The following is a 27,688-nucleotide window of genomic DNA, read 5'->3' on the forward strand; positions in this document are numbered from 1 at the left end:
GTACTCGTTACATCATAAGAAGAATCGCATCTACGCTTATTTTAGTGTCTTAAATGCCGGATCCAGGCCGTATCCAGATCTGACGAACGACCTTCGCCTGGACCCGATGACAACGCAGTGCTGAAGTGCCAACTAGCCTCTCCCTATGGAGGATCCCTTTACTAGCCTACTCTACAGATAAAGCATTGTGGAAAATTCGAGTATCTACCCCGTAGTGATAAAATAAAATAAAATTCTGTATCAAATTTATAGGCAGGACAAGTAGTTTGTTTAGGCTTGGTTTGTAGGGAATTACAAACATGCGCACATATATTCAAACGCACATAACTATAGAATTAATTCTTGATGTGCACGTGAACGCCATCAGCGTTTCTCACAGGTTCGCGTTTAAAGTCTGTGTAGAGAGAACGTGTCGTCTTAGCGGCCCCTAATTTAATAACAAATGATCCTTTCGACGGAAGTGAATCAATCAAAACTAACATTAGCTGGAAAATAACAATAACAAGAACTGCTATAAAGCCAAAACAACCTGTTACCATAAATTATACGTTTATCTCTGTAAAGCAGCTTTGAAACAATCTACATTGTTAAAAGCGCTATATACATTTCAATTTCAATTTATGAATGGATAGCCCCTTGAGATGCAACATCTCATTTTCAAGGGGGTCCAAATACACATAAACAATACAACAGAAAATAAAACAAAACAAAAAACAACAACAATCTAGTTACTATAGATTAGTAACTACACTTTAGTTACCTACACCTTTACCCCAAACCAAAGACACATCATAGCTCAGAAATGTTATGGCTATCTCAATAAGTAAATCACATTTAGCTCATTACACAATTGGAACCCATGATATAAGAAATTCAATGTAAAGAGGTGTCACATAAGACCACCAGAGATCGAATCCACAGGAGGTAAATCAATTAGACAGTTACATAAAACAAAAACAATTACAAGCAATACTATTAGTCCAACATCCGTAACATTCACACACATTGTTAAGATATTGAAATATAGATAACCTAAATCTGCGAAAAGATAAAATGGATCTCAAAGAAAGAGGGAGATTATTCCAATCAGCTTTATAATGAAAAGTTTTACGTCCAGCGGCTGAAAAGATTGCTGGTACAGTAAAGACGAGATATTGCATGACTCTAAGTGCACATAGAACTACGAGGAACCAAGAGTTCTTTCAGATTTGGAGGACAGTCAAAGTAGGCACATTTGAAAATAAAAATGAACCAATGGAAGTCAAGTCAAGTCAAGTCAAGAATATTTGTATAGCGCTTTTCACAATACAGATTGTATCAAAGCAGCTTCACAGTATTAAATTAAAATAATAATAAAACGTCCATGTTTGGTAATGCTAATCAATAGTAATATTGATTGATTCATTAAATTGAATATCCCCAACTGAGCAAGCCAAAGGCAACAGTGGCAAGGAAACGAAAAACTCCATCAGGTGACCTAATGGAGAAAAAAAAAAACTTGGGAGAACCCAGGCTCAGTCGGGGGCCAGTTCTCCTCTGGCGGTTATGAACTAGAGGCCGGATTTAACTGTAAGATTAAAACATTTATATGAATGCCTGGTTAAAGAGATGCGTCTTTAATCTAGTTTTGAACTGGGAGAGCGACTCTGAGCAACGAACAGTATCAGGAAGGCTATTCCAGAGTTTTGGAGCTAAATGTGAGAATGCTCTCCCTCCTTTGGTGGACTTAGATATCCTAGGTATAACCAAAAGCCTCGAATTTAGCGATCTTAAAGAGCGCGATGGATTATAGGGCGATAGAAGATCCGTTAAATAAACTGGAGCTAAGCCGTTTAGGGCTTTATAAGTCAGTAACAATACCTTATAATTAATACGGAACTTTATAGGTAACCAGTGTAGAGATGATAAGATCGGTGGTCTTCGGAAGTCTCTTCTTGAATTAAGCTGAAGCCAATTTAGTGATGCATACATTATGCAATGATGCGTTTTAAAAGGACACCTCAGGACAAATCTACATAGAGAGTTAAAAACAACATTAAGTGGCTTAAGAGCAGTGTCACTATGTAGATGATATCAGCATAGTCAATAATGGGCAATATCAACTGACAAATTAACATTTTCCTAAATTCTAATGTGAAACAATTAACAGATCTATAGAGTGTCCTGAGACAGCCATATATTCTTTTTGTGATATACTCAATGTGAGGTTTAAAGGTAAGCTCAGAATCAATCTACAAACCAAGGTATTTCAATTTTTCCAATTTCACCATGGAGGACCCATCCTCAAAAAACAGTTGCAAGTTAAGAGCACATGGCCGTCTGTGGCTCGTCCCAAACAACATACAACAGGATTTTTCCATATTCAACACTAAGTTGTTACTGTGAAGCCATTTTTGAGTCGTAATAAAATCAGCTTGTAACCTGTTCTGGATCCAGTGAATATCCGAGTCAGTCGTATAAATTATGGTATCATCAGCATAAAGATGCATCTTTCCGATGGAGCAAATGTGCGAAAACAAAAGAGGTCCTGGAGTGGAACCCCCTTATCAACCAATACATAATCAGACAGTGAACCTTTAAAAGCAACACATTGCCGTCTATTATGAAGATAAGAATGAAACCATAAAAGGCACTTTGATTCACACCTATCGCATAAAAAGGCTTGGGAAAGGTCAATAAAAATAGCACCAGTTAGCTGTCCCTTATCACATAAATGAAGATGACTTGACTTGACATGTGTCTATTAAAAATAGGTATATTGTGCCATCTAGTGTTTTATACTATGTATAAATGTGGTTGGATAAATATTTATTCGCTGGTAAACAATGTTTTAAACATTTCCATGTATTATACACACTGCATTTCCATGTATATTTAAATATAATCAAAGTTTACTTTCTGTCACAGTTAGGATTTTATTTTTATTTTTGTTTAAAATGTTCTCTGTCTCCCGCTGTCTGTCCTTCCCCTCCCCCTCACTCCACCTGTGTGTATGTGTGTGTGTGTTTGTGTGTGTGTGTGTGTGTGTGTGTGTGTGTGTGTGTTGTGTTTAAATGTTAAAATTAATTAAAATGAATGTGCTATGATGCACATTATAGTGATGTTTCCAAGCACATTTTTTCGCTTTAAATTATTTAGTTTTGGCTTGTTTATAGTTATTTTTTAATTCTTGTTCTTTTCTGAATATCATTAAATTTAAAGGATTTGTTCTGAAATATTTTGAGTGTATAATAAAATTAGAATAATTCTCTCGGTTTAGTGATTCCCTAGTTTTTTTTTTCATTCTTTTTTTTTCATTTTCCTAATCATGTTATGTGTCTAATAAATGTCTTAATCCTTTAATTTTTTTATATGTTTTATTATTAAAGTAAAGGCATAGAACCAGTTTATTTGTAGTGCATTGACAATAGTTTTATAAAATTAGATAATTAATTAAATTAATAAAAACACAATAACAAAATTACAAAAAACTAAATTAACTTGCTATATTTCAGATCAATATATTTGTTTTCCTTACATTTTTGATTAACTTCATTCTCATCTGAATTATAAATAATTTATTTCTGTATAAAATAATACTACCCCTAAAAAACACATTTGGTTTTTCTTTTTTAATCAATGCAGAATGTGTAACTTAAAAATAAACAGATTAGTGCTCTGTTTGAGGACAAGAAATTAAAACCAATGCAATATGATGAATGTCCAAAAGATGGCAGCGACAGACTGTTTTTAAATGGAGTTGGATAAATATTTTTTGCTTTTAAACTGTGTGTGTGTGTGTGTGTGTGTGTGTGTGTGTGTGTGTGTGTGTGTGTGTGTGTGTGTGTGTGTGTGTGTGTGTGTTTATACACAGTTTAAAAGCAAAAAATATTTATCCACACACACACACACACACACAGTTTTTAGATGTCCTCAAACTCTTTCTTAAACAAATTAAAATTTACATTTGTGAATATTAAATTTGGCAAGAAAAAGTATAAATTAATTACAAATTTAAAATGAGAAGGGTCTAATATCAGAGTATGTTTGGTTTATACAGAAGTTTGAATATAGATTGGCCTGCCAAAGTTACCTTTTAACAACGTTTGAAAAGTAAATCCAAAATACTTTTACAATTCACACAGTCCCAAAACACATGATTGTCTCTTCAAAATAATGACAAAAGGAGCACATGGGGTACAACTATTATTACATTTAGCAAGTTTATAGTTAACTGGGTAACAACTGTGAACAATGTTAATAAAGAATTCAACAATAATTTGGATTTCTTCACCACTAATACTAACCGTTTGATGACGCATTAGAGATACTGAAAGCTGATTGGCCTTGATGGTTATGTATGCGGAAATGGGCAAATTTAATTCATAAGATGAAGTCCGATTTATTCTCCCTTTTTCCACAGATTTTTAATAATAATACTGCTATGAAAGAATCTCATATTAAAGAAATGTAAACATTAAATTTGTAACTATTTAATAAATCAGATTTGACGTGTGCTCACGTGCTCTGCTCTGCTCATATGTGTGTGCGTGTGAGCATATGAGTGATTCGAATTTGTAGTTGCTATAGCGACGGTTGTTATGAATTCTGCATTTATATTTACACTTAAAACGATCGCAGTCTGTCTGTTGTTGGTTGAGAGACGAGGCGAACTTACAGACTTTTGCAGAGAATTTTCTGAGCAAATCTTGCGAATTTGAAGCTGATTTCTGAGAGGAGACTTTTATTCTAGAAGGACATCGGAGGATATATCCTTTAGCCTATATAGAGATATATTTTTTAAATAATATTTTTTAATTTTTGCGTCATTTAATTTCTGAGAATACTTTTCATTTGATTGATGTTTTCTTATTTTAGAAGGAGTTATTTAATTGTTTATTTTTAGGGGAGTATTTCTGAGGTGATTTATATTTTATTGTATTGTATTTTGTGTTGTATTTTGTATTGTTTTTATTGCAGTTTGGAGGAGGATGTCCATGGCTCACATGATGGGTGAAAGAGGAGGTGAGTGCTTCAGTTTTTCATTTAGGTTTATCCATGATATGATGCTGTACAATGACTGACTACATTAATGTGAAGAACCCATTTGATCACATTTATTTGATTCCTTGCATGTGAAATAAACTTTTGTATTGAACTGAAGTAAAATGTTGTACTGACATTGATTATTATTATTATAGCATTACTAACTATGTGATGTGTGAAACATTCCATCCTTAGGCCGCTCCAGATCCAGGAGAGCCGCTTTCTCTCAGACGGCTGGTCAGGAGGTTTGGGGACCCGGTTATGATGACCGTGATCAGGATCCGACCCAGACACAGAGCCAGGATCTTCCTGGATATTTAACATCTCTGTCTTCTGAGTTTTCTGTGTCCACAGGTCAGGCTCACGGGACGAGGGCGAAGCAGAGGCCAGATGATGGACGCCAGGCTCACGGGACGAGGGCGAAGCAGAGGCCAGATGATGGACGCCAGGCTCACGGGACGAGGGCGAAGCAGAGGCCAGATGATGGACGTCAGGCTCACGGGACGAGGGCGAAGCAGAGGCCAGATGATGGACGTCCGTCCACTTCATATGAACACTCTCGCAGAGGTCAGAATAGGTTTTTAATAAAGAAGTAATGGCTAAGTTTCTATTTCTATTTTCAATGGCTGATTTGTCATTCTACTAATACTAATACTCTAATGAGAGTTAGTAGACATGTAGGTGCAATGTTACTTATAGACAACCGAATGTGTTAAAAGGAAATAAAGTGAAACCAAAGTAACAATTGATGTGACCACTGACATTGATTATTAATATTATAAAAAATAAAACAAAAACAGCTTTTGATGTCTGAAATGTTCCATCCTCAGGCCGCTCCAGATCCTGGAGAACGGCTTCCACAGATTCTTCTCCGGGCATCACGTCATCCTCAGCTTGGTCCCTCTCTGAGGCCCACGTGGAGAGGAGGTGTAGAGAGTCGTTGAGTCTGAGCAGCCGAGGCTCGTACAGCGTCGAGTGGAGGTGGAGTGGCGATGGATCGGAGAGCTTGTCCGGGTCCGTCAGCCTCGAAGGGTTTCTGTGTCCTCCGCTGCCGGGTCAAGTTCCTGTCGAGTCAACAGAGACTTCAACTGGCCGAACTGCTCAGGGTGCCGTGGAGGATTCTCCAGTGAACAAGAGCTCAACAGGTGACACTGAAATAAGGCTGGGCAGTGTAAAGTCTACAGATAGAGATTTTGCTATTTCATGCATTACTGACTCAAGGTTTTAACATGTTAATGTCCGGTCACATTTACTGTTGCTCAGCAAAATTTCGCTGAAATATTCTTTCTGATTTCTTTGTGTAAAGAAAACACTTTATTTTGATGGTCCCTTTTGAAAAATTATGTTGACTTTACGTAACTTTGCAACTACATGTCAACTTATTCTAACTCTAACCTTACCAGTCTACTAATACTCTACTAATACTCTAATGAGAGTTAGTAGACATGTAGGTGCAGAGTTACTTATAGACAACAACAACAAAGGGACCATCAAAATAAAGTGAAATAATTTTTTTTAGGAATATTTCAATTGAACGTTTAACTAACATTTTCAAAACATTCCGAGAACATTCAAAAGTAACGTTCCCATAATGCAAAATTATAAAATATAATGTTCCTTTAACCAAGAAAATCATTTAGAATTGTGTGGATAGCGTGAAACATTCCCATTACTTTAGATTTGTATCATTACAGAATTTAACAGTAAAATGTAAGTTATGTCATAATATCATTGCTTAATTTGACGTCAGAGATGTGTCTAATAGTTGTTTTCAATTGTTTTTTCTTCATTTTAGAAAAAGCTCCAGTACGTAGGAAGAGGAAAATACCTGGTTGTCTCCGCAGGTTCTGGAAGGCTATCAAGTGTGTTTTCTGCTGCTGTTCCTGTAGTGCTGTGAATGTTGTGGAGCCTTTCGTTCCTCCAGCAGATCCTGATCCTGAACCATCATCCCCTGCTCCAGATCACTCCGGCGTCGAGCCAAATAATGGTAAATCATTATCTCTCCAACATTATTTTAAACAGTATTATCTTGTTTTCCACTCAAAATAAGGCTTGCTTTTAGAGAATATTAATATTATTTCCCCCATTATAATATTATTTTCTCAACCAGGACGTTTTATTTTTTAAATAAAACAATGGATCTAGCAAGCTAATAATTGTCTCATATTTTTCTGTTTGTTTTTCAGAGTCCTTTGAGTCTCTCTATAACGTGGAAAAGATGATTGGATCCGGAGGATTTGGCAGGGTGTTCCTGGGAACACGCAAATTTGATGGCAAAAAGGTAAATCTTACTGAATTGTACAAACATTTTGCTCTTGCAAAACACATTTAAAACAATTAACAGATAGTTTAATACTTAGAAGGTCAGGCGCTTGAATACTGTCACTGTTATTGAAACTTTTGGTTTTTTTTGCAGGTTGCCATCAAGCGGATGCGCAAGATTGACAACGATCGTTATCTTAATATTGTAAGTTGGACAAAACCTGAATGTGTATTGAGTTGTTTAAGTGCAGATTACTGTAGTCAATACACCCGTAGGAAGCATTAGGTGTAAATGTGATCAATATAAGCCTAGAGGCACCAAATAACTTTGAGCTGGAAAGGCTCTTTTGAACGCATCTAAAAATATGAAAGAAAAGTACATTTCAAAATGATATGTTTTCTTCAGATTTTTACCCAGCTAACCTTCTGTCTACTACTTCTCTCTAGCCTGGACATCCCGAACCTCTCGTTACAGAAGTGGCGCTGCTGATGATGATGAGGCGAGAACCCATAAGCCCCTTCGTCATACAACTGTACGAGTGGTTTGAACATCCTAGAGAATTCACTCTGGTTATGGAGTATCCTGAACCCTGCGAGAGCTTGCTGGACTTCATGACTCGTAATCAACAAGTGTATGAACCAACAGCACGGTCCATCATGAGACAGGCTGTGCTGGCAGTGCAACACTGCATCCATCGTGGTGTTTTCCATAATGACACTCATCCGCAGAATTTCCTGTTGAAGAAAGACTCGGCACAGCTCAAGCTGATAGACTTTGGCTGCGGTCAGCTATTTAGCAGCGATGGCTACGACAGCAAAATATACATTGGTGAGCATTCTGGGAGTGTGGAAACCTGAATGTAGTGACTTACTAATTATTTGCTTTAAAAAAAAAGCTCAACAATGTGCAAATGTCTTTCTCTCAGGAATACAGGATCACATCCCACCTGAAGTCTTGACAGAACCTCGATTCCACGCCGTCCCAGCAAATGTCTGGTCTCTAGGAGTGTTGCTGTACAAGATGGTGAACGCATGTCATCCTTTTCACAACAGAAGAGAAATCACACAAGCCAAAGTTACATTTCATAACTCCAACTTATCCAAAGGTGAGTGAATAATATTGATTACATTGATAAACACACACATAAAGCAAAGGCTTTGTACAGAAACAGTTAAAGGTGAAGTATGTACGATTTTTTATATATGGCTCAACGTATAGCGAGAGTTTGGGGCGAGAGCCACGGGAAAAGAAATGCAGCTTTAGTTACAGAAGTGAAAGCCAAAATTCACTGCATTCATACCTTCAAAGATTAAACAGGTCATGAACACGTCAAAGTGAACAGAGCATTGTGATGCAGAAAGGCACATTTTCATAAAGGCAAATGCAACACAGCTAAAAGTATTCCTAATATGTATTTTAAATATGCTTTATTTTGTCATTTATTCCACTCGCTGCCACTAGTGTCGCAGAAACGACATACTTCACTTTTACTTTTTAAAGATAAGGAGCATTTTACAGTATATTAATCATGTTTTAGATGCTGTTTTCATAGATGCCAGGTCACATAGTCATGACTAACCAGCTCTCTCCTTATTAAAATGTGTACAGAGTGCAGGGATCTGATTAGCCAGTGCCTATCCCGGGATCCAGCTAAACGCCCGACGTTAGAGCAGATGTTACAACATAGATGGATTAGTAGAGATCTACAGTAGATTGGAGAAGTTCAGGAGATTCACTCGATCAGTTTCAGGTGTGAGGAAGTGTAACAGAGTAGGATTATATCTTTTGTCTTCAATTCTGGATTATTTGTAGTGAGATTTTCAAATGTGTGTTCATTGTAATGTTATTTTTATAATCAAGACAAGTCACCTTCATTTATAGAGCGCTTTATACTATATAGATTGTTTTACAGCGGCTTCATGTAGTAAACAGGAAAATAACAGAATCAGGGATGCAAACAGAATTCAATTCTGTTCTAGCTCTAAAAAAATAATTCATGAGTTGACTTGTTCATATAATCTTTGTGTTGGATAGGAAATAACATGCTTGCTGAGAGCTTGAGCTCGAGACTTGACCCGAAGCCTGAAGTCCAACACCAACCTGACAGAAACTCAGAGCCTGTCCACGTCTGAGCAAGAACATGAGAGACTGCAAGACTGGAAAGAAGTCATCAAGTCATCACAGGCACATTTGCTTTGTTTCAAAAGACAAGCTATCTTTATTTATATAGCAACGTATTTATGACCAATTTGTATATATGACCGCTCTGTATACGGGTCAAAGACGAGACTTCACCATTTCGTGTCCGCATCAAATTAAATTAACAAAAGTAATTTTAGATACATAAAAACCCTGTTAAATGCAAGTAAAGTGTCTACCTTAAAGGTGACATATTATGCCCCTTTTCACAAGATGTAATATAAATTTATGGTGTCCCCAGAATGTGTCTGAAATTTCAGCTCAAAATACCCCCGGATCATTTATTATAGTTTGTCAAATTTGCCCCATTTGAGTGTGAGTAAAAACGTGGCGTTATTTTGTGTGTGTCCCTTTAAATGCAAATGAGCTTCTGCTCCGCCTCCGTTCAGAAGAGGGCTGATCCTTTACACGAGCTTCACACACTATACATACAGTCGGCATCTAGACATAGTTGGGTCTGGCGTGGCGAGGGTGGAGTCGGCGGGGGGGAAACACAGCGAACATCGTGTGTATTTGAATGACAAAAATCTCGTATTGCGAGTCATTGACGCCTGCCGACCGACAACTGTACATTACAAAATTAACTGCCATAGGTTATGATTGCCCTTATTTAATTAAAACTGGGTCAATGACCCAACCAACTGGCCGGAGGTGTTGTTTCCAGACATATTTTGCATTATTAGCCTATAACTCAATCAACTTTCGTATATGTTGCATACTATAACTTCATTAAACCTTGTCACTTGTACGTATATGCTTCACTTCAAACTATTAATCCTTTTGTAAAACGGTGATCAGTAGTACGAAGTTGCCGAGGGACTGTGCTGACAGTTATCCCTAACTCACCGACTGCAGTCTGTATTGAGTGTAGACCTCGAACTACTCCCTAGGTTCACGGCTCGCGTCATTACGTAGCGATTGGCATCCTTTCCAGTTCTGTGTGTTTATTAGGAAGGATGTAGATAGAACTTCAATTAATAATTTGTTTGTTTATTGGCGGTACAGAAAACGACACAGCAACTCTTCGGCATGATTGTCCCGTGTATTTCAATTAGAGCCAAGGCATGTTTTCCCCCACGGGCTAAATTCACATCACGTGACGGGGCGTTCCCAGACCAACCGTCTGTATGTATAACAAAACATGTGAATAATCTCATCCAAAATCTCAGAAATAACTGTAGCGAGTGCAGCCTTACAGAGAGACTCAGGAAGAGATTCAACTTTTAGACTGAACCTGGATGTTTCTGAATTGGTTAGTGGAGACATTTAGATATTGTGGAGTTACATTGATTCCTCTGTTTCTGGGGGATTTCCGTTAAAAATAAAATTAATCCACTGCTCTCTTGTCTCATCTGAGGCTGGGACTCTATAGTGTTCAGTGCTCGTCTGTACGACAGAACAGTTTACATGCTTTGCTCGAACTTTTGCCATTGTGTCAGAACTGGTTACACTGTTGTTGCTTGTGAAAACGGCTGGTGGGTGTAAACGTGCAGATTAAGAGCCGGTAATATTACAATAAGATCCTCTTCCTACGTCAGAAGGGGAGCGAAATCTGATCTGGCTTATTTTTGACATGCTTACAGAGAAAGGCTTAACAAACAAAGTTTTCTGGGTTGGTAGATGCACCGGGGACTCGATTATATGTGAAAATAAAATGTCAAAATATGGGGGTAATAATGTTCCAAAGTGTAAAGTTGTCATTCAGCGTAATGGTCTGGAGTTTGATTTTGCCATTACATCTTTAAATAAACATAAAATACCAAGATAAACAAAAAAAAAATGTCTTGGCATGTTCACATAAGTGTTGGCTGTGTTATGTTAAAAGTATCATGTCTTATTATTTTTAAGTATTAAAAAAATAAAATTGTCCAGAAAATGCAGTTTGTCAGAGGTCATTCGGTGAAACAGGATCAAGAAGCCGTTCTGAAATCATATAAAAAGCAGATACTCATTCGACAGTCTGTGACATCAAGTGGCACCCTGAGATCATGTGGTGCCGCAGAAAAGTGGGTTTATTCTTAAATATTTGATAATTACACCTTTTCATGGTGTGGTAGCCTGAGTTACAAAAACGCATATCATTCAGTGAAATGCCACAAAACACTTATATTATTAGATTTTTTGACAAATAAGCAGATGTTGTGAATAATTGTGATTAATTTTGCTGGTCAAGCTCATTGTTTAATATAGTGGCCAGTTGATGGTTGTCAATATAAGCTGAAGTCGAAGTTTTGTCATTCAGTGTAATGCAAATTCTTCAAAAAACTGAATGGCAGTATCACTGTATAAATAACAATTTTTGCATCTCATTTATATTACAGATGAATGCTTAGCACTGACATATATGTTAAACTTAATATTTTTTTGTATCGTTTGTGTTTTTTTTTATGTATTTTGTTTAATGTGTTTATATTTTGGACGCTGCATTGTTTCTTTGTATGCTTTCTTTTTATTTGCCCGATGTCTTATTGTACAGCACTTGTAGTGCACATCTGTTGCTTTTAAATAAATGTTGACTTGACTTTGACTTTAATTTGTGTTATTGATTTATTTTAGATGCTCACGAACAGAGAGAGTTGAAAGGCACTGTAAAAAGTAAATGCAGACCCAGTACTCTTAAAGCCCATCCACACCTAGAAAAATAACTATAATGGTTAACTTTATTAGCGTCCGAACCCAATAAACGATAAGCTGTTCGCTCTTTAAAGCTGAATAATCTGATTGTCTGTCAATGTATTTATCGTTCATTAGCTGGAAAAAAAAAGACTTTATCTTTACCTTACTGGTAAGTAATTCAGCCCCTGTTATACTCAATACAGTTTCATGTGACAGTCTTTATCTCTATTAAGTGGACAAATGGGGAAACATTCTTTTTTTTTTTTTTTTCAACATCTACATATCAGAAATAAATAAACACCACAACAATAATAACAATAACACAGGTAACAAGGTAAACAGAATATAATTATTAACATAACATTAATTATTAAGTAATTTAGCAGAAAATATAGCAAAATAGGTAGGCTACCAATAAGTTATTATTTACAGGATTCTTATTAAAAGATTTATACATGTACACATTGAGCAATATACAATATGCGCACAATATATACAAGGAGATGAGGTAATGTAGTGCAAATATGCATGGGGATGTAGTGACCGATGTAGGTGTAGTAAGGTATGTAAGGTATGAACCCTTGACTGCTGGAGGCCCCACAGAGCATCATGGATGGTCCCTGAGGCTGTGCAGGAACCACTACCAGGGCAGGTGCTGCTGACGCTCTGGGTGGGATGTACGTGACCACAGGGGGTTTAGGTTGAACGGGACGGTTCACAAGCTCTTCAACATCTATCCTGCAAAAATAAATCATACATGCGATGATGAGAATAATTCATGAGAAATAATGTGTATGACTATGAACAGCAGCTACGCTAATTATTTCCCATCTGCCTTTTTTGTTGTTATCTCGGGACGCCTGTCCCGAGATAACTCAAATAGAGTTCGTCAGCTCCAGTTATGTATCCAGCCTCTCATGGAGACTTCAGATGCCCCAACGCCTGTGATGAGACGACTCGACGCCTGTGAAGAGACGACCCAACGCCGGCGATATGTTATGCCCTAAATTTATGATTCACTAACTGTATTTTTGGATGTACATTTTTGAAATGCATTTTCTGTAAAGCTGCTATGAAACTATATGTATTGTGAAAAGCGCTATACAAATAAATTTTAATTGAATTGAATTGAATCAGGTGTGTCAGCTCCCAAGCATCTGCCAAACAGGGTGTAACCCCACCTAGACTCATACCTTTTTACAAAGTTGGCTGCAGACCTGTCATGCTCATGCAGAGCACCAACTGCAGTGCCAATCTTCAGCCTTGGGTCAGCTGGCACTGGGTGACGGTCACTGTTGTCTGCCCGTTCTAAAAGGAGCAGGGCCACGGCTTCCACTTCCTCCAGCCCAGGAAGATGCAGATGGCTCTGGGTCATCAGCACATCCTGCAGAACAGGACTGTCCTCCTCCTCCTCCTGTTCTGATTGAGTGAGGATGACATGTTTGTCACTGACAGTGTCCATAGGATCCTCCTCTGACTCTACACCCACGTCCACACCCTCATCTGCCAGCTTGTCCTCACTTTGTTCAGCCGTCTCCTCTTCTTCACGGCTCTTCCTCAACTGCAAATATGTAATGTACTAATCTCCAGTGTGTCTAGGTAGTTACAACAACTAACAGTAGACTAATTAACACAACATGGCAATGCTGCAGTTCATTTGTTTCATATTATGTCAAATAAAAATGAAACTATATCATACATACTTGTCATGGATAGAATATGCATGATATTTATAGGTATTTGACCGCTTAGTATGCATGTATATTGTTATAATGCATGATTGTGTACCTTGCTGGGCATAGTAATCCCTTGCAGTGAAGCTGGTTGACTGGCACATGGCGTACTCTACTCTATGGAGCTCCTCCTCGTCTGGGTCCTTGTATACAGCAGGGTAGGGCTTTGGAGCGGCAAAGTTGGGCTCGAGGACATGCTCTTTACCGAAGAGCCCCTCAGCCTGCTGATTCAGGCGCTGAATCTGCCGCGGGTCCATACACCACGTCTGCCTGCCATGACCACCAGCAACCCGGAGTGATTAATGCGGCTGTTCCACTGCACAGCAAATGCAAACAGATACACCTGAAAGACATGACCATTCATGCATTATTGTACATCAGAAACTAATTTTGATTACAAAGTGGGCATCGCCCAGTAGCATGACATACAATTTGTCTTTTGTCCGCAATAGGCTATTTTGTGTGTGTGCATCTCATACACCCAGTTGATGCTATGTGAACAGCATAGAGCTCACACACGCACACGTTCGTCTGAAACGCAAAGGAGGAGGTGTTGCTGTAATTTATAGTAATATTTTCAAATCTAGTTTTAAATATAATTCTTTTGAACTGTTGGTGGTTCATTTAAAAATATATAGTGTAAACGATAAATCACGTTTGAAAATTCTGCTGGCTACTGTATACAGGCCACCAGGGCACCATATTGACTTTATCAAAGAATTTGCGGACTTTCTATCAGAATTAGTATTGGCTGCAGATAAAGTACTAATTGTTGGTGATTTTAATATACACATAGATAATGAAAAAGATGGATTGGGATTGGCATTTAAAGACATTGTAAACTCAATTGGAGTTATGGCGCTTTTCCATTACCAGTACCAGCTCGACTCGACTCAGCTCGTCTCGGCTCGGCTCGCGTTTCGCTCCGTTTTCCATTGCATAGTACTTCCACAATAGTACCTGGTGGTCGTCATAGCGACGCGACACACACCCGCTACCCACACAAACAGGACAATGGAGGAAATCGAGTGTATGCTGTTTTACATAATATTAGTAATGGGTATATCACGCAATCTCTGGCAAAACTATTTAAAAATGCAGGGGTTATTCAGGATACTCCGTCTGGCGCGTGCAATGATGGCGCAGTGAATAGTGACGATTCTCTCTGACCAATCAGCAGTCTCCCGTGTGTCACGTCATGTTTTAGTATCGCCTCAGCTCGCCTCGGCTCGCTTAGAACCTCGCCGGAGGTGATACGAAAAAAAGTACCTGGAAGCAGGTACTGGTACAACTTTTACACAGTGGAAAACCAAACAGAGGCGAGTCGAGTCGAGGTGAGGCGAGCCAAGGCGAGCTGGTACTGTGCAGTGGAAAAGTGCCATTAGACAACACGTGTCAGGACCTACTCATTGCCGTAATCATACTCTAGATCTAATACTATCACATGGAATAGATGTTGATGCTGTTGAAATACTGCAGCAGAGCGATGACATCTCAGATCATTATCAAGTCTCATGTAAATTACATTTAGCCAAGGCTGCAAAGCAGACTCCGTGTTATAAATATGTTAGACCGATCACTTCTGCCACTAAAGAATGCTTTATCAATAATCTTCCTAATCAGTTTCATCATCTCAGCATCCCGGATAGCTTAGAAGAACTAGAGGTATTTCGGATTTCATGGAAGGAGAGCTCGATTGCTTACAGAGAGGCTTTAAAAGCTGCTAGATGTGCTTATTTTTCAACCCTATTAGAAGAAAATAAACATAATCCTAGGTATTTATTTGAAACAGTGGCTAAACTACCGAAAAAGAAAGCTTAAAGCTAAGAATTTTCCAAGCAACACAGCAGTAATGACTTTATGAACTTCTTCACTTATAAGATCGATAATATCAGGACAACATTATAACTATGCAACCGTCTAATACAGTATCGCATCAGGAAGTGCATTGTAGTCTCCCTGAGGGAAAATTTTATTCATTCATTGCTATAGGAGAGGAAGAATTTTGCAAACTCGTCAAATCATACAAATCGACAACTTTTATGTTAGACCCTATACCGACTAAGCTACTGAAAGAGATGTTTCCAGATGTCATAGATCCTCTTCTTAATATCATTAATTCATCTTTGTCTCTTTAGGATAGGTACCAAAAACCTTTAAGCTAGCTATGATTAAACCGCTTGTTAAAAAAACGCAACTTGATCCTACAAAATGAGTCAATTACAGGCCGATCTCTAATCTGCCTTTTCTGTCAAAGATATTAGAAAAAGCAGTATCCTCACAACTGTGTTCCTTTCTAGAAAGAAATGATATCTGCGAGGATTTTCAGTCCGGATTTAGACCATACCATAGTACCGAGACAGCTCTTGTTAGGGTCACAAATGATTTGCTCTTATCATCCGATCGTGGTTGTATCTCTCTATTAGTATTACTTGATCTTAGTGCTGCATTTGACACCATTGACCACAACACCCTTTTAAATAGACTCGAACATTATGTTGGCATTAGTGGAATTGCACTAGCATGGTTTAAATCATACTTATCTGACCATTATCAGTTTGTAGCAGTAAATGAAGAGATGTCTTATCAATCACAAGTTCAGTATGGCGTACCACAAGGCTCAGTACTAGGACCGCTGCTGTTCACTCTGTATATGCTACCATTAGGAGATATCATTAGGAAACATTGAATTAGCTTTCACTGTTATGCCGACGATACTCAGCTGTATATTTCTTCAAAACCTAACGAAACCTACCAATTCACAAAATTAACGGAATGCATAGCTGATATAAAAAATTGGATGACTAGTAATTTCCTATTACTAAATTCTGAAAAAAACAGAGATTCTAATCATTGGACAAACAACTTCCACACGTAATAACCTAGAGTACTGTCTAACACTTGATGGCTGCTCTCTTAAGTCTTCGTCGTCGGTTAGGAACCTGGGTGTGCTCTTTGATACCAATCTTTCATTTGAAAGTCGTGTGTCTAGTATCTGTAAAACCGCATTTTTCCATCTTAAAAATATATCTAAATTACGCCATATGCTCTCATTGACAAATGCGGAACATTTAGTTCATGCGTTCATGACCTCAAGGCTAGATTATTGTAATGCTCTACTGGGTGGTTGCCCTGCACGCTTAACAAACAAACTACAGCTAGTTCAAAACGCAGCAGCTCGAGTTCTTACCAGAACCAGGAAGTATGACTATATTAGCCCCGTTCTGTCAACACTGCATTCGCTGCCTATTAAACATTGTATAAATTTTTAAATATTGCTGATTACTTACAAAGCACTAAATGGTTTAGCTCCGCAGTACTTGAGGTAGCTCTTAACGCATTATAGTCCTTCACGTCTATTGCGATCTCGAAATTCCGGCCAGATAATAATACCTAGAATATCAAAATCGACTGCTGGCGGTGGATCCTTTTCCTATTTAGCTCCAAAACTTTGGAACAGTCTTCTTAACATTGTCCGGGAAGCAGACACACTCTGTCAGTTCAAATCTAGATTAAAGACACATCTCTTTGACCTAGCACATAATACATTATAGACTTTTATAACTCAATGTTAGGCTGCATAAATTAGGTCAGCCGGAACTGGGAACACTTCCCTTAAATCCTGATGTACTCATTACATCATAAGAAGAATCGCATCTACGCTTATTTTAGTGTCTTAAATGCCGGATCCAGGCCGTATCCAGATCTGACGAACGACCTTCGCCTGGACCCGATGACAACGCAGTGCTGAAGTGCCAACTAGCCTCTCCCTATGGAGGATCCCTTTACTAGCCTACTCTACAGATAAAGCATTGTGGAAAATCTACCCCGTAGTGATAAAATAAAATAAAATTCTGTATCAAATTTATAGGCAGGACAAGTAGTTTGTTTAGGCTTGGTTTGTAGGGAATTACAAAACATGCGCACATATATTCAAACGCACATAACTATAGAATTAATTCTTGATGCGCACGTGAGCGCCATCAGCGTTTCTCACAGGTTCGCGTTTAAAGTCTGTGTAGAGAGAACGTGTCGTCTTAGCGGCCCCTAATTTAATAACAAATGATCCTTTCGACGGAAGTGAATCAATCAAAACTAACATTAGCTGGAAAATAACAATAACAAGAACTGCTATAAAGCCAAAACAACCTGTTACCATAAATTATATGTTTATCTCTGTAAAGCAGCTTTGAAACAATCTACATTGTTAAAAGCGCTATATACATTTCAATTTCAATTTATGAATGGATAGCCCCTTGAGATGCAACATCTCATTTTCAAGGGGGTCCAAATACACATAAACAATACAACAGAAAATAAAACAAAACAAAAAACAACAACAATCTAGTTACTATAGGTTAGTAACTACACTTTAGTTACCTACACCTTTACCCCAAACCAAAGACACATCATAGCTCAGAAATGTTATGGCTATCTCAATAAGTAAATCACATTTAGCTCATTACACAATTGGAACCCATGATATAAGAAATTCAATGTAAAGAGGTGTCACATAAGACCACCAGAGATCGAATCCACAGGAGGTAAATCAATTAGACAGTTACATAAAACAAAAACAATTACAAGCAATACTATTAGTCCAACATCCGTAACATTCACACACATTGTTAAGATATTGAAATATAGATAACCTAAATCTGCGAAAAGATAAAATGGATCTCAAAGAAAGAGGGAGATTATTCCAATCCCTAGTAGCTTTATAATGAAAAGTTTTACGTCCATCGGCTGAAAAGATTCCTGGTACAGTAAAGACGAGATATTGCATGACTCTAAGTGGGTACATAGAACTACGAGGAACCAAGAGTTCTTTCAGATTTGGAGGACAGTCAAAGTAGGCACATTTGAAAATAAAAATGAACCAATGGAAGTCTCTTCTTGAATTAAGCTGAAGCCAATTTAGTGATGCATACATTATGCAATGATGCGTTTTAAAAGGACACCTCAGGACAAATCTACATAGAGAGTTAAAAACAACATTAAGTGGCTTAAGAGCAGTGTCACTATGTAGATGATATCAGCATAGTCAATAATGGGCAATATCAACTGACAAATTAACATTTTCCTAAATTCTAATGTGAAACAATTAACAGATCTATAGAGTGTCCTGAGACAGCCATATATTCTTTTTGTGATATACTCAATATGAGGTTTAAACGTAAGCTCAGAATCAATCTACAAACCAAGGTATTTCAATTTTTCCAATTTCACCATGGAGGACCCATCCTCAAAAAACAGTTGCAAGTTAAGAGCACATGGCCGTCTGTGACTCGTCCCAAATAACATACAACAGGATTTTTCCATATTCAACACTAAGTTGTTACTGTGAAGCCATTTTTGAGTCGTAATAAAATCAGCTTGTAACCTGTTCTGGATCCAGTGAATATCCGAGTCAGTCGTATAAATTATGGTATCATCAGCATAAAGATGCATCTTTCCGATGGAGCAAATGTGCGAAAACAAAAGAGGTCCTGGAGTGGAACCCCCTTATCAACCAATACATAATCAGACAGTGAACCTTTAAAAGCAACACATTGCCGTCTATTATGAAGATAAGAATGAAACCATAAAAAGCACTTTGATTCACACCTATCGCATAAAAAGGCTTTGGAAAGGTCAATAAAAATAGCACCAGTTAGCTGTCCCTTATCACATAAATGAAGATGACTTGACCTGACATGTGTCTATTAAAAATAGGTATATTGTGCCATCTAGTGTTTTATACTATGTATAAATGTGGTTGGATAAATATTTATTCGCTGGTAAACAATGTTTTAAACATTTCCATGTATTATACACACTGCATTTCCATGTATATTTAAATATAATCAAAGTCTACTTTCTGTCACAGTTAGGATTTTATTATACACACACACATACACACACACACACACACACACACACACACACACAGTTTAAAAGCAAAAAATATTTATCCACACACACACACACACACACACACACACACACACACACACACACACAGTTTTTAGATGTCCTCAAACTCTTTCTTAAACAAATTAAAATTTACATTTGTGAATATTAAATTTGGCAAGAAAAAGTATAAATTAATTACAAATTTAAAATGAGAAGGGTCTAATATCAGAGAGTATGTTTGGTTTATACAGAAGTTTGAATATAGATTGGCCTGCCTAAGTTACCTTTTAACAACGTTTGAAAAGTAAATCCAAAATACTTTTACAATTCACACAATTCACACAGTCCCAAAACACATGATTGTCTCTTCAAAATAATGACAAAAGGAGCACATGGGGTACAACTATTATTACATTTAGCAAGTTTATAGTTAACTGGGTAACAACTGTGAACAATGTTAATAAAGAATTCAACAATAATTTGGATTTCTTCACCACTAATACTAACCGTTTGATGACGCATTAGAGATACTGAAAGCTGATTGGCCTTGATGGTTATGTATGCGGAAATGGGCAAATTTAATTCATAAGATGAAGTCCGATTTATTCTCCCTTTTTCCACAGATTTTTAATAATAATACTGCTATGAAAGAATCTCATATTAAAGAAATGTAAACATTAAATTTGTAACTATTTAATAAATCAGATTTGACGTGTGCTCACGTGCTCTGCTCTGCTCATATGTGTGTGCGTGTGAGCATATGAGTGATTCGAATTTGTAGTTGCTATAGCGACGGTTGTTATGAATTCTGCATTTATATTTACACTTAAAACGATCGCAGTCTGTCTGTTGTTGGTTGAGAGACGAGGCGAACTTACAGACTTTTGCAGAGAATTTTCTGAGCAAATCTTGCGAATTTGAAGCTGATTTCTGAGAGGAGACTTTTATTCTAGAAGGACATCGGAGGATATATCCTTTAGCCTATATAGAGATATATTTTTTAAATAATATTTTTTAATTTTTGCGTCATTTAATTTCTGAGAATACTTTTCATTTGATTGTTGTTTTCTTATTTTAGAAGGAGTTATTTAATTGTTTATTTTTAGGGGAGTATTTCTGAGGTGATTTATATTTTATTGTATTGTATTTTGTGTTGTATTTTGTATTGTTTTTATTGCAGTTTGGAGGAGGATGTCCATGGCTCACATGATGGGTGAAAGAGGAGGTGAGTGCTTCAGTTTTTCATTTAGGTTTATCCATGATATGATGCTGTACAATGACTGACTACATTAATGTGAAGAACCCATTTGATCACATTTATTTGATTCCTTGCATGTGAAATAAACTTTTGTATTGAACTGAAGTAAAATGTTGTACTGACATTGATTATTATTATTAAAGCATTACTAACTATGTGATGTGTGAAACATTCCATCCTTAGGCCGCTCCAGATCCAGGAGAGCCGCTTTCTCTCAGACGGCTGGTCAGGAGGTTTGGGGACCCGGTTATGATGACCGTGATCAGGATCCGACCCAGACACAGAGCCAGGATCTTCCTGGATATTTAACATCTCTGTCTTCTGAGTTTTCTGTGTCCACAGGTCAGGCTCACGGGACGAGGGCGAAGCAGAGGCCAGATGATGGACGCCAGGCTCACGGGACGAGGGCGAAGCAGAGGCCAGATGATGGACGTCAGGATCACGGGACGAGGGCGAAGCAGAGGCCAGATGATGGACGTCAGGCTCACGGGACGAGGGCGAAGCAGAGGCCAGATGATGGACGTCCGTCCACTTCATATGAACACTCTCGCAGAGGTCAGAATAGGTTTTTAATAAAGAAGTAATGGCTAAGTTTCTATTTCTATTTTCAATGGCTGATTTGTCATTCTACTAATACTAATACTCTAATGAGAGTTAGTAGACATGTAGGTGCAATGTTACTTATAGACAACCGAATGTGTTAAAAGGAAATAAAGTGAAACCAAAGTAACAATTGATGTGACCACTGACATTGATTATTAATATTATAAAAAATAAAACAAAAACAGCTTTTGATGTCTGAAATGTTCCATCCTCAGGCCGCTCCAGATCCTGGAGAACGGCTTCCACAGATTCTTCTCCGGGCATCACGTCATCCTCAGCTTGGTCCCTCTCTGAGGCCCACGTGGAGAGGAGGTGTAGAGAGTCGTTGAGTCTGAGCAGCCGAGGCTCGTACAGCGTCGAGTGGAGGTGGAGTGGCGATGGATCGGAGAGCTTGTCCGGGTCCGTCAGCCTCGAAGGGTTTCTGTGTCCTCCGCTGCCGGGTCAAGTTCCTGTCGAGTCAACAGAGACTTCAACTGGCCGAACTGCTCAGGGTGCCGTGGAGGATTCTCCAGTGAACAAGAGCTCAACAGGTGACACTGAAATAAGGCTGGGCAGTGTAAAGTCTACAGATAGAGATTTTGCTATTTCATGCATTACTGACTCAAGGTTTTAACATGTTAATGTCCGGTCACATTTACTGTTGCTCAGCAAAATTTCGCTGAAATATTCTTTCTGATTTCTTTGTGTAAAGAAAACACTTTATTTTGATGGTCCCTTTTGAAAAATTATGTTGACTTTACGTAACTTTGCAACTACATGTCAACTTATTCTAACTCTAACCTTACCAGTCTACTAATACTCTACTAATACTCTAATGAGAGTTAGTAGACATGTAGGTGCAGAGTTACTTATAGACAACAACAACAAAGGGACCATCAAAATAAAGTGAAATAATTTTTTTTAGGAATATTTCAATTGAACGTTTAACTAACATTTTCAAAACATTCCGAGAACATTCAAAAGTAACGTTCCCATAATGCAAAATTATAAAATATAATGTTCCTTTAACCAAGAAAATCATTTAGAATTGTGTGGATAGCGTGAAACATTCCCATTACTTTAGATTTGTATCATTACAGAATTTAACAGTAAAATGTAAGTTATGTCATAATATCATTGCTTAATTTGACGTCAGAGATGTGTCTAATAGTTGTTTTCAATTGTTTTTTCTTCATTTTAGAAAAAGCTCCAGTACGTAGGAAGAGGAAAATACCTGGTTGTCTCCGCAGGTTCTGGAAGGCTATCAAGTGTGTTTTCTGCTGCTGTTCCTGTAGTGCTGTGAATGTTGTGGAGCCTTTCGTTCCTCCAGCAGATCCTGATCCTGAACCATCATCCCCTGCTCCAGATCACTCCGGCGTCGAGCCAAATAATGGTAAATCATTATCTCTCCAACATTATTTTAAACAGTATTATCTTGTTTTCCACTCAAAATAAGGCTTGCTTTTAGAGAATATTAATATTATTTCCCCCATTATAATATTATTTTCTCAACCAGGACGTTTTATTTTTTAAATAAAACAATGGATCTAGCAAGCTAATAATTGTCTCATATTTTTCTGTTTGTTTTTCAGAGTCCTTTGAGTCTCTCTATAACGTGGAAAAGATGATTGGATCCGGAGGATTTGGCAGGGTGTTCCTGGGAACACGCAAATTTGATGGCAAAAAGGTAAATCTTACTGAATTGTACAAACATTTTGCTCTTGCAAAACACATTTAAAACAATTAACAGATAGTTTAATACTTAGAAGGTCAGGCGCTTGAATACTGTCACTGTTATTGAAACTTTAGGTTTTTTTTGCAGGTTGCCATCAAGCGGATGCGCAAGATTGACAACGATCGTTATCTTAATATTGTAAGTTGGACAAAACCTGAATGTGTATTGAGTTGTTTAAGTGCAGATTACTGTAGTCAATACACCCGTAGGAAGCATTAGGTGTAAATGTGATCAATATAAGCCTAGAGGCACCAAATAACTTTGAGCTGGAAAGGCTCTTTTGAACGCATCTAAAAATATGAAAGAAAAGTACATTTCAAAATGATATGTTTTCTTCAGATTTTTACCCAGCTAACCTTCTGTCTACTACTTCTCTCTAGCCTGGACATCCCGAACCTCTCGTTACAGAAGTGGCGCTGCTGATGATGATGAGGCGAGAACCCATAAGCCCCTTCGTCATACAACTGTACGAGTGGTTTGAACATCCTAGAGAATTCACTCTGGTTATGGAGTATCCTGAACCCTGCGAGAGCTTGCTGGACTTCATGACTCGTAATCAACAAGTGTATGAACCAACAGCACGGTCCATCATGAGACAGGCTGTGCTGGCAGTGCAACACTGCATCCATCGTGGTGTTTTCCATAATGACACTCATCCGCAGAATTTCCTGTTGAAGAAAGACTCGGCACAGCTCAAGCTGATAGACTTTGGCTGCGGTCAGCTATTTAGCAGCGATGGCTACGACAGCAAAATATACATTGGTGAGCATTCTGGGAGTGTGGAAACCTGAATGTAGTGACTTACTAATTATTTGCTTTAAAAAAAAAAAAGCTCAACAATGTGCAAATGTCTTTCTCTCAGGAATACAGGATCACATCCCACCTGAAGTCTTGACAGAACCTCGATTCCACGCCGTCCCAGCAAATGTCTGGTCTCTAGGAGTGTTGCAGTACAAGATGGTGAACGCATGTCATCCTTTTCACAACAGAAGAGAAATCACACAAGCCAAAGTTACATTTCATAACTCCAACTTATCCAAAGGTGAGTGAATAATATTGATTACATTGATAAACACACACATAAAGCAAAGGCTTTGTACAGAAACAGTTAAAGGTGAAGTATGTACGATTTTTTATATATGGCTCAACGTATAGCGAGAGTTTGGGGCGAGAGCCACGGGAAAAGAAATGCAGCTTTAGTTACAGAAGTGAAAGCCAAAATTCACTGCATTCATACCTTCAAAGATTAAACAGGTCATGAACACGTCAAAGTGAACAGAGCATTGTGATGCAGAAAGGCAAATTTTCATAAAGGCAAATGCAACACAGCTAAAAGTATTCCTAATATGTATTTTAAATATGCTTTATTTTGTCATTTATTCCACTCGCTGCCACTAGTGTCGCAGAAACGACATACTTCACTTTTACTTTTTAAAGATAAGGAGCATTTTACAGTATATTAATCATGTTTTAGATGCTGTTTTCATAGATGCCAGGTCACATAGTCATGACTAACCAGCTCTCTCCTTATTAAAATGTGTACAGAGTGCAGGGATCTGATTAGCCAGTGCCTATCCCGGGATCCAGCTAAACGCCCGACGTTAGAGCAGATGTTACAACATAGATGGATTAGTAGAGATCTACAGTAGATTGGAGAAGTTCAGGAGATTCACTCGATCAGTTTCAGGTGTGAGGAAGTGTAACAGAGTAGGATTATATCTTTTGTCTTCAATTCTGGATTATTTGTAGTGAGATTTTCAAATGTGTGTTCATTGTAATGTTATTTTTATAATCAAGACAAGTCACCTTCATTTATAGAGCGCTTTATACTATATAGATTGTTTTACAGCGGCTTCATGTAGTAAACAGGAAAATAACAGAATCAGGGATGCAAACAGAATTCAATTCTGTTCTAGCTCTAAAAAATCATTCATGAGTTGACTTGTTCATATAATCTTTGTGTTGGATAGGAAATAACATGCTTGCTGAGAGCTTGAGCTCGAGACTTGACCCGAAGCCTGAAGTCCAACACCAACCTGACAGAAACTCAGAGCCTGTCCACGTCTGAGCAAGAACATGAGAGACTGCAAGACTGGAAAGAAGTCATCAAGTCATCACAGGCACATTTGCTTTGTTTCAAAAGACAAGCTATCTTTATTTATATAGCAACGTATTTATGACCAATCTGTATATATGACCGCTCTGTATACGGGTCAAAGACGAGACTTCACCATTTCGTGTCCGCATCAAATTAAATTAGCAAAAGTAATTTTAGATACATAAAAACCCTGTTAAATGCAAGTAAAGTGTCTACCTTAAAGGTGACATATTATGCCCCTTTTCACAAGATGTAATATAAATTTATGGTGTCCCCAGAATGTGTCTGAAATTTCAGCTCAAAATACCCCCGGATCATTTATTATAGTTTGTCAAATTTGCCCCATTTGAGTGTGAGTAAAAACGTGGCGTTATTTTGTGTGTGTCCCTTTAAATGCAAATGAGCTTCTGCTCCGCCTCCGTTCAGAAGAGGGCTGATCCTTTACACGAGCTTCACACACTATACATACAGTCGGCATCTAGTCATAGTTGGGTCTGGCGTGGCGAGGGTGGAGTCGGCGGGGGGGAAACACAGCGAACATCGTGTGTATTTGAATGACAAAAATCTCGTATTGCGAGTCATTGACGCCTGCCGACCGACAACTGTACATTGCAAAATTAACTGCCATAGGTTATGATTGCCCTTATTTAATTAAAACTGGGTCAATGACCCAACCAAATGGCCGGAGGTGTTGTTTCCAGACATATTTTGCATTATTAGCCTATAACTCAATCAACTTTCGTATATGTTGCATACTATAACTTCATAAAACCTTGTCACTTGTACGTATATGCTTCACTTCAAACTATTAATCCTTTTGTAAAACGGTGATCAGTAGTACGAAGTTGCCGAGGGACTGTGCTGACGGTTATCCCTAACTCACCGACTGCAGTCTGTATTGAGTGTAGACCTCGAACTACTCCCTAGGTTCACGGCTCGCGTCATTACGTAGCGATTGGCATCCTTTCCAGTTCTGTGTGTTTATTAGGAAGGATGTAGATAGAACTTCAATTAATAATTTGTTTGTTTATTGGCGGTACAGAAAACGACACAGCAACTCTTCGGCATGATTGTCCCGTGTATTTCAATTAGAGCCAAGGCAATGTTTTCCCCCACGGGCTAAATTCACATCACGTGACGGGGCGTTCCCAGACCAACCGTCTGTATGTATAACAAAACATGTGAATAATCTCATCCAAAATCTCAGAAATAACTGTAGCGAGTGCAGCCTTACAGAGAGACTCAGGAAGAGATTCAACTTTTAGACTGAACCTGGATGTTTCTGAATTGGTTAGTGGAGACATTTAGATATTGTGGAGTTACATTGATTCCTCTGTTTCTGGGGGATTTCCGTTAAAAATTAAATTAATCCACTGCTCTCTTGTCTCATCTGAGGCTGGGACTCTATAGTGTTCAGTGCTCGTCTGTACGACAGAACAGTTTACATGCTTTGCTCGAACTTTTGCCATTGTGTCAGAACTGGTTACACTGTTGTTGCTTGTGAAAACGGCTGGTGGGTGTAAACGTGCAGATTAAGAGCCGGTAATATTACAATAAGATCCTCTTCCTACGTCAGAAGGGGAGCGAAATCTGATCTGACTTATTTTTGACATGCTTACAGAGAAAGGCTTAACAAACAAAGTATTCTGGGTTGGTAGATGCACCGGGGACTCGATTATATGTGAAAATAAAATGTCAAAATATGGGGGTAATAATGTTCCAAAGTGTAAAGTTGTCATTCAGCGTAATGGTCTGGAGTTTGATTTTGCCATTACATCTTTAAATAAACATAAAATACCAAGATAAACAAAAAAAAATGTTTTGGCATGTTCACATAAGTGTTGGCTGTGTTATGTTAAAAGTATCATGTCTTATTATTTTTAAGTATTAAAAAAATAAAATTGTCCAGAAAATGCAGTTTGTCAGAGGTCATTCGGTGAAACAGGATCAAGAAGCCGTTCTGAAATCATATAAAAAGCAGATAGTCATTCGACAGTCTGTGACATCATCAAGTGGCACCCTGAGATCATGTGGTGCCGCAGAAAAGTGGGTTTATTCTTAAATATTTGATAATTACACCTTTTCATGGTGTGGTAGCCTGAGTTACAAAAACGCATATCATTCAGTGAAATGCCACAAAACACTTATATTATTAGATTTTTTGACAAATAAGCAGATGTTGTGAATAATTGTGATTAATTTTGCTGGTCAAGCTCATTGTTTAATATAGTGGCCAGTTGATGGTTGTCAATATAAGCTGAAGTCGAAGTTTTGTCATTCAGTG

The 27,688-nt window shown here is 38.0% G+C and overlaps 3 protein-coding genes and 1 long non-coding RNA gene across 6 annotated transcripts; 3 read left to right on the plus strand and 1 right to left on the minus strand.

Annotated features, from left to right (window-relative positions):
- The first annotated feature begins 893 nt into the window (after positions 1-893).
- On the plus strand, positions 894-11,448 carry LOC306992243 (uncharacterized protein). Its single transcript, XM_079600918.1, has 11 exons — positions 894-924; positions 4,960-5,004; positions 5,221-5,592; positions 5,856-6,170; positions 6,821-7,012; positions 7,212-7,306; positions 7,442-7,492; positions 7,735-8,116; positions 8,214-8,393; positions 8,897-9,038; positions 9,323-11,448. Exons 2-10 carry the CDS (start codon positions 4,971-4,973, stop codon positions 8,998-9,000), a joined length of 1,725 nt encoding a protein of 574 aa, XP_079457044.1. The 5' UTR covers positions 894-924; positions 4,960-4,970; the 3' UTR covers positions 9,001-9,038; positions 9,323-11,448.
- Positions 11,449-12,493: 1,045 nt separating this feature from the next.
- On the minus strand, positions 12,494-14,145 carry LOC306992890 (uncharacterized protein). Of its 3 annotated transcripts, XM_079602159.1 has the most exons (4): positions 13,892-14,145; positions 13,625-13,664; positions 13,297-13,522; positions 12,494-12,841 (listed from the first exon to the last, which is right to left on the minus strand). In XM_079602159.1, exons 1-4 carry the CDS (start codon positions 13,901-13,903, stop codon positions 12,553-12,555), a joined length of 567 nt encoding a protein of 188 aa, XP_079458285.1. In that variant the 5' UTR covers positions 13,904-14,145; the 3' UTR covers positions 12,494-12,552. The 3 variants fall into 3 exon arrangements, with proteins under 3 accessions (XP_079458285.1, XP_079458284.1, XP_079458286.1); XM_079602158.1 differs by having other exon boundaries at positions 13,297-13,664; XM_079602160.1 differs by lacking the exon at positions 12,494-12,841 and adding an exon at positions 12,879-13,067 and having other exon boundaries at positions 13,297-13,664.
- A 5,833-nt stretch (positions 14,146-19,978) lies between these two features.
- On the plus strand, positions 19,979-24,260 carry LOC306992693 (uncharacterized protein; the record flags this gene model as incomplete). Its single annotated transcript, XM_079601823.1, has 8 exons — positions 19,979-20,956; positions 21,173-21,544; positions 21,808-22,122; positions 22,773-22,964; positions 23,164-23,258; positions 23,394-23,444; positions 23,687-24,068; positions 24,169-24,260. Coding segments are annotated over exons 1-8 (1,533 nt in total), but the record flags the coding sequence as incomplete, so codon positions are not given.
- Positions 24,261-26,994, plus strand: LOC306992246. The gene is made up of 3 exons (XR_013796246.1): positions 24,261-24,348; positions 24,852-24,993; positions 25,277-26,994. It is a non-coding gene; the product is annotated as an uncharacterized lncRNA (long non-coding RNA).
- Positions 26,995-27,688: the final 694 nt, after the last annotated feature.

The sequence above is a fragment of the Phoxinus phoxinus genome (assembly GCF_949152265.1).
Source record: "Phoxinus phoxinus genome assembly, chromosome: 24".
Taxonomy (NCBI): domain Eukaryota; kingdom Metazoa; phylum Chordata; class Actinopteri; order Cypriniformes; family Leuciscidae; genus Phoxinus; species Phoxinus phoxinus.

Bases quoted from the DNA above. Each gene is read 5' to 3' on its own strand.
- LOC306992243 (XM_079600918.1), top strand. From the start codon at position 4,971: ATGTCCATGGCTCACATGATGGGTGAAAGAGGAG. The intron at 7,013-7,211 runs GTAAATCATTAT...TTTGTTTTTCAG, and splicing joins CGGCGTCGAGCCAAATAATG to AGTCCTTTGAGTCTCTCTAT. The intron at 8,117-8,213 runs GTGAGCATTCTG...TCTTTCTCTCAG, and splicing joins CGACAGCAAAATATACATTG to GAATACAGGATCACATCCCA.
- LOC306992890 (XM_079602158.1), bottom strand. The intron at 12,842-13,296 runs GTATGAGTCTAG...TTATTTTTGCAG, and splicing joins GCAGCCAACTTTGTAAAAAG to GATAGATGTTGAAGAGCTTG.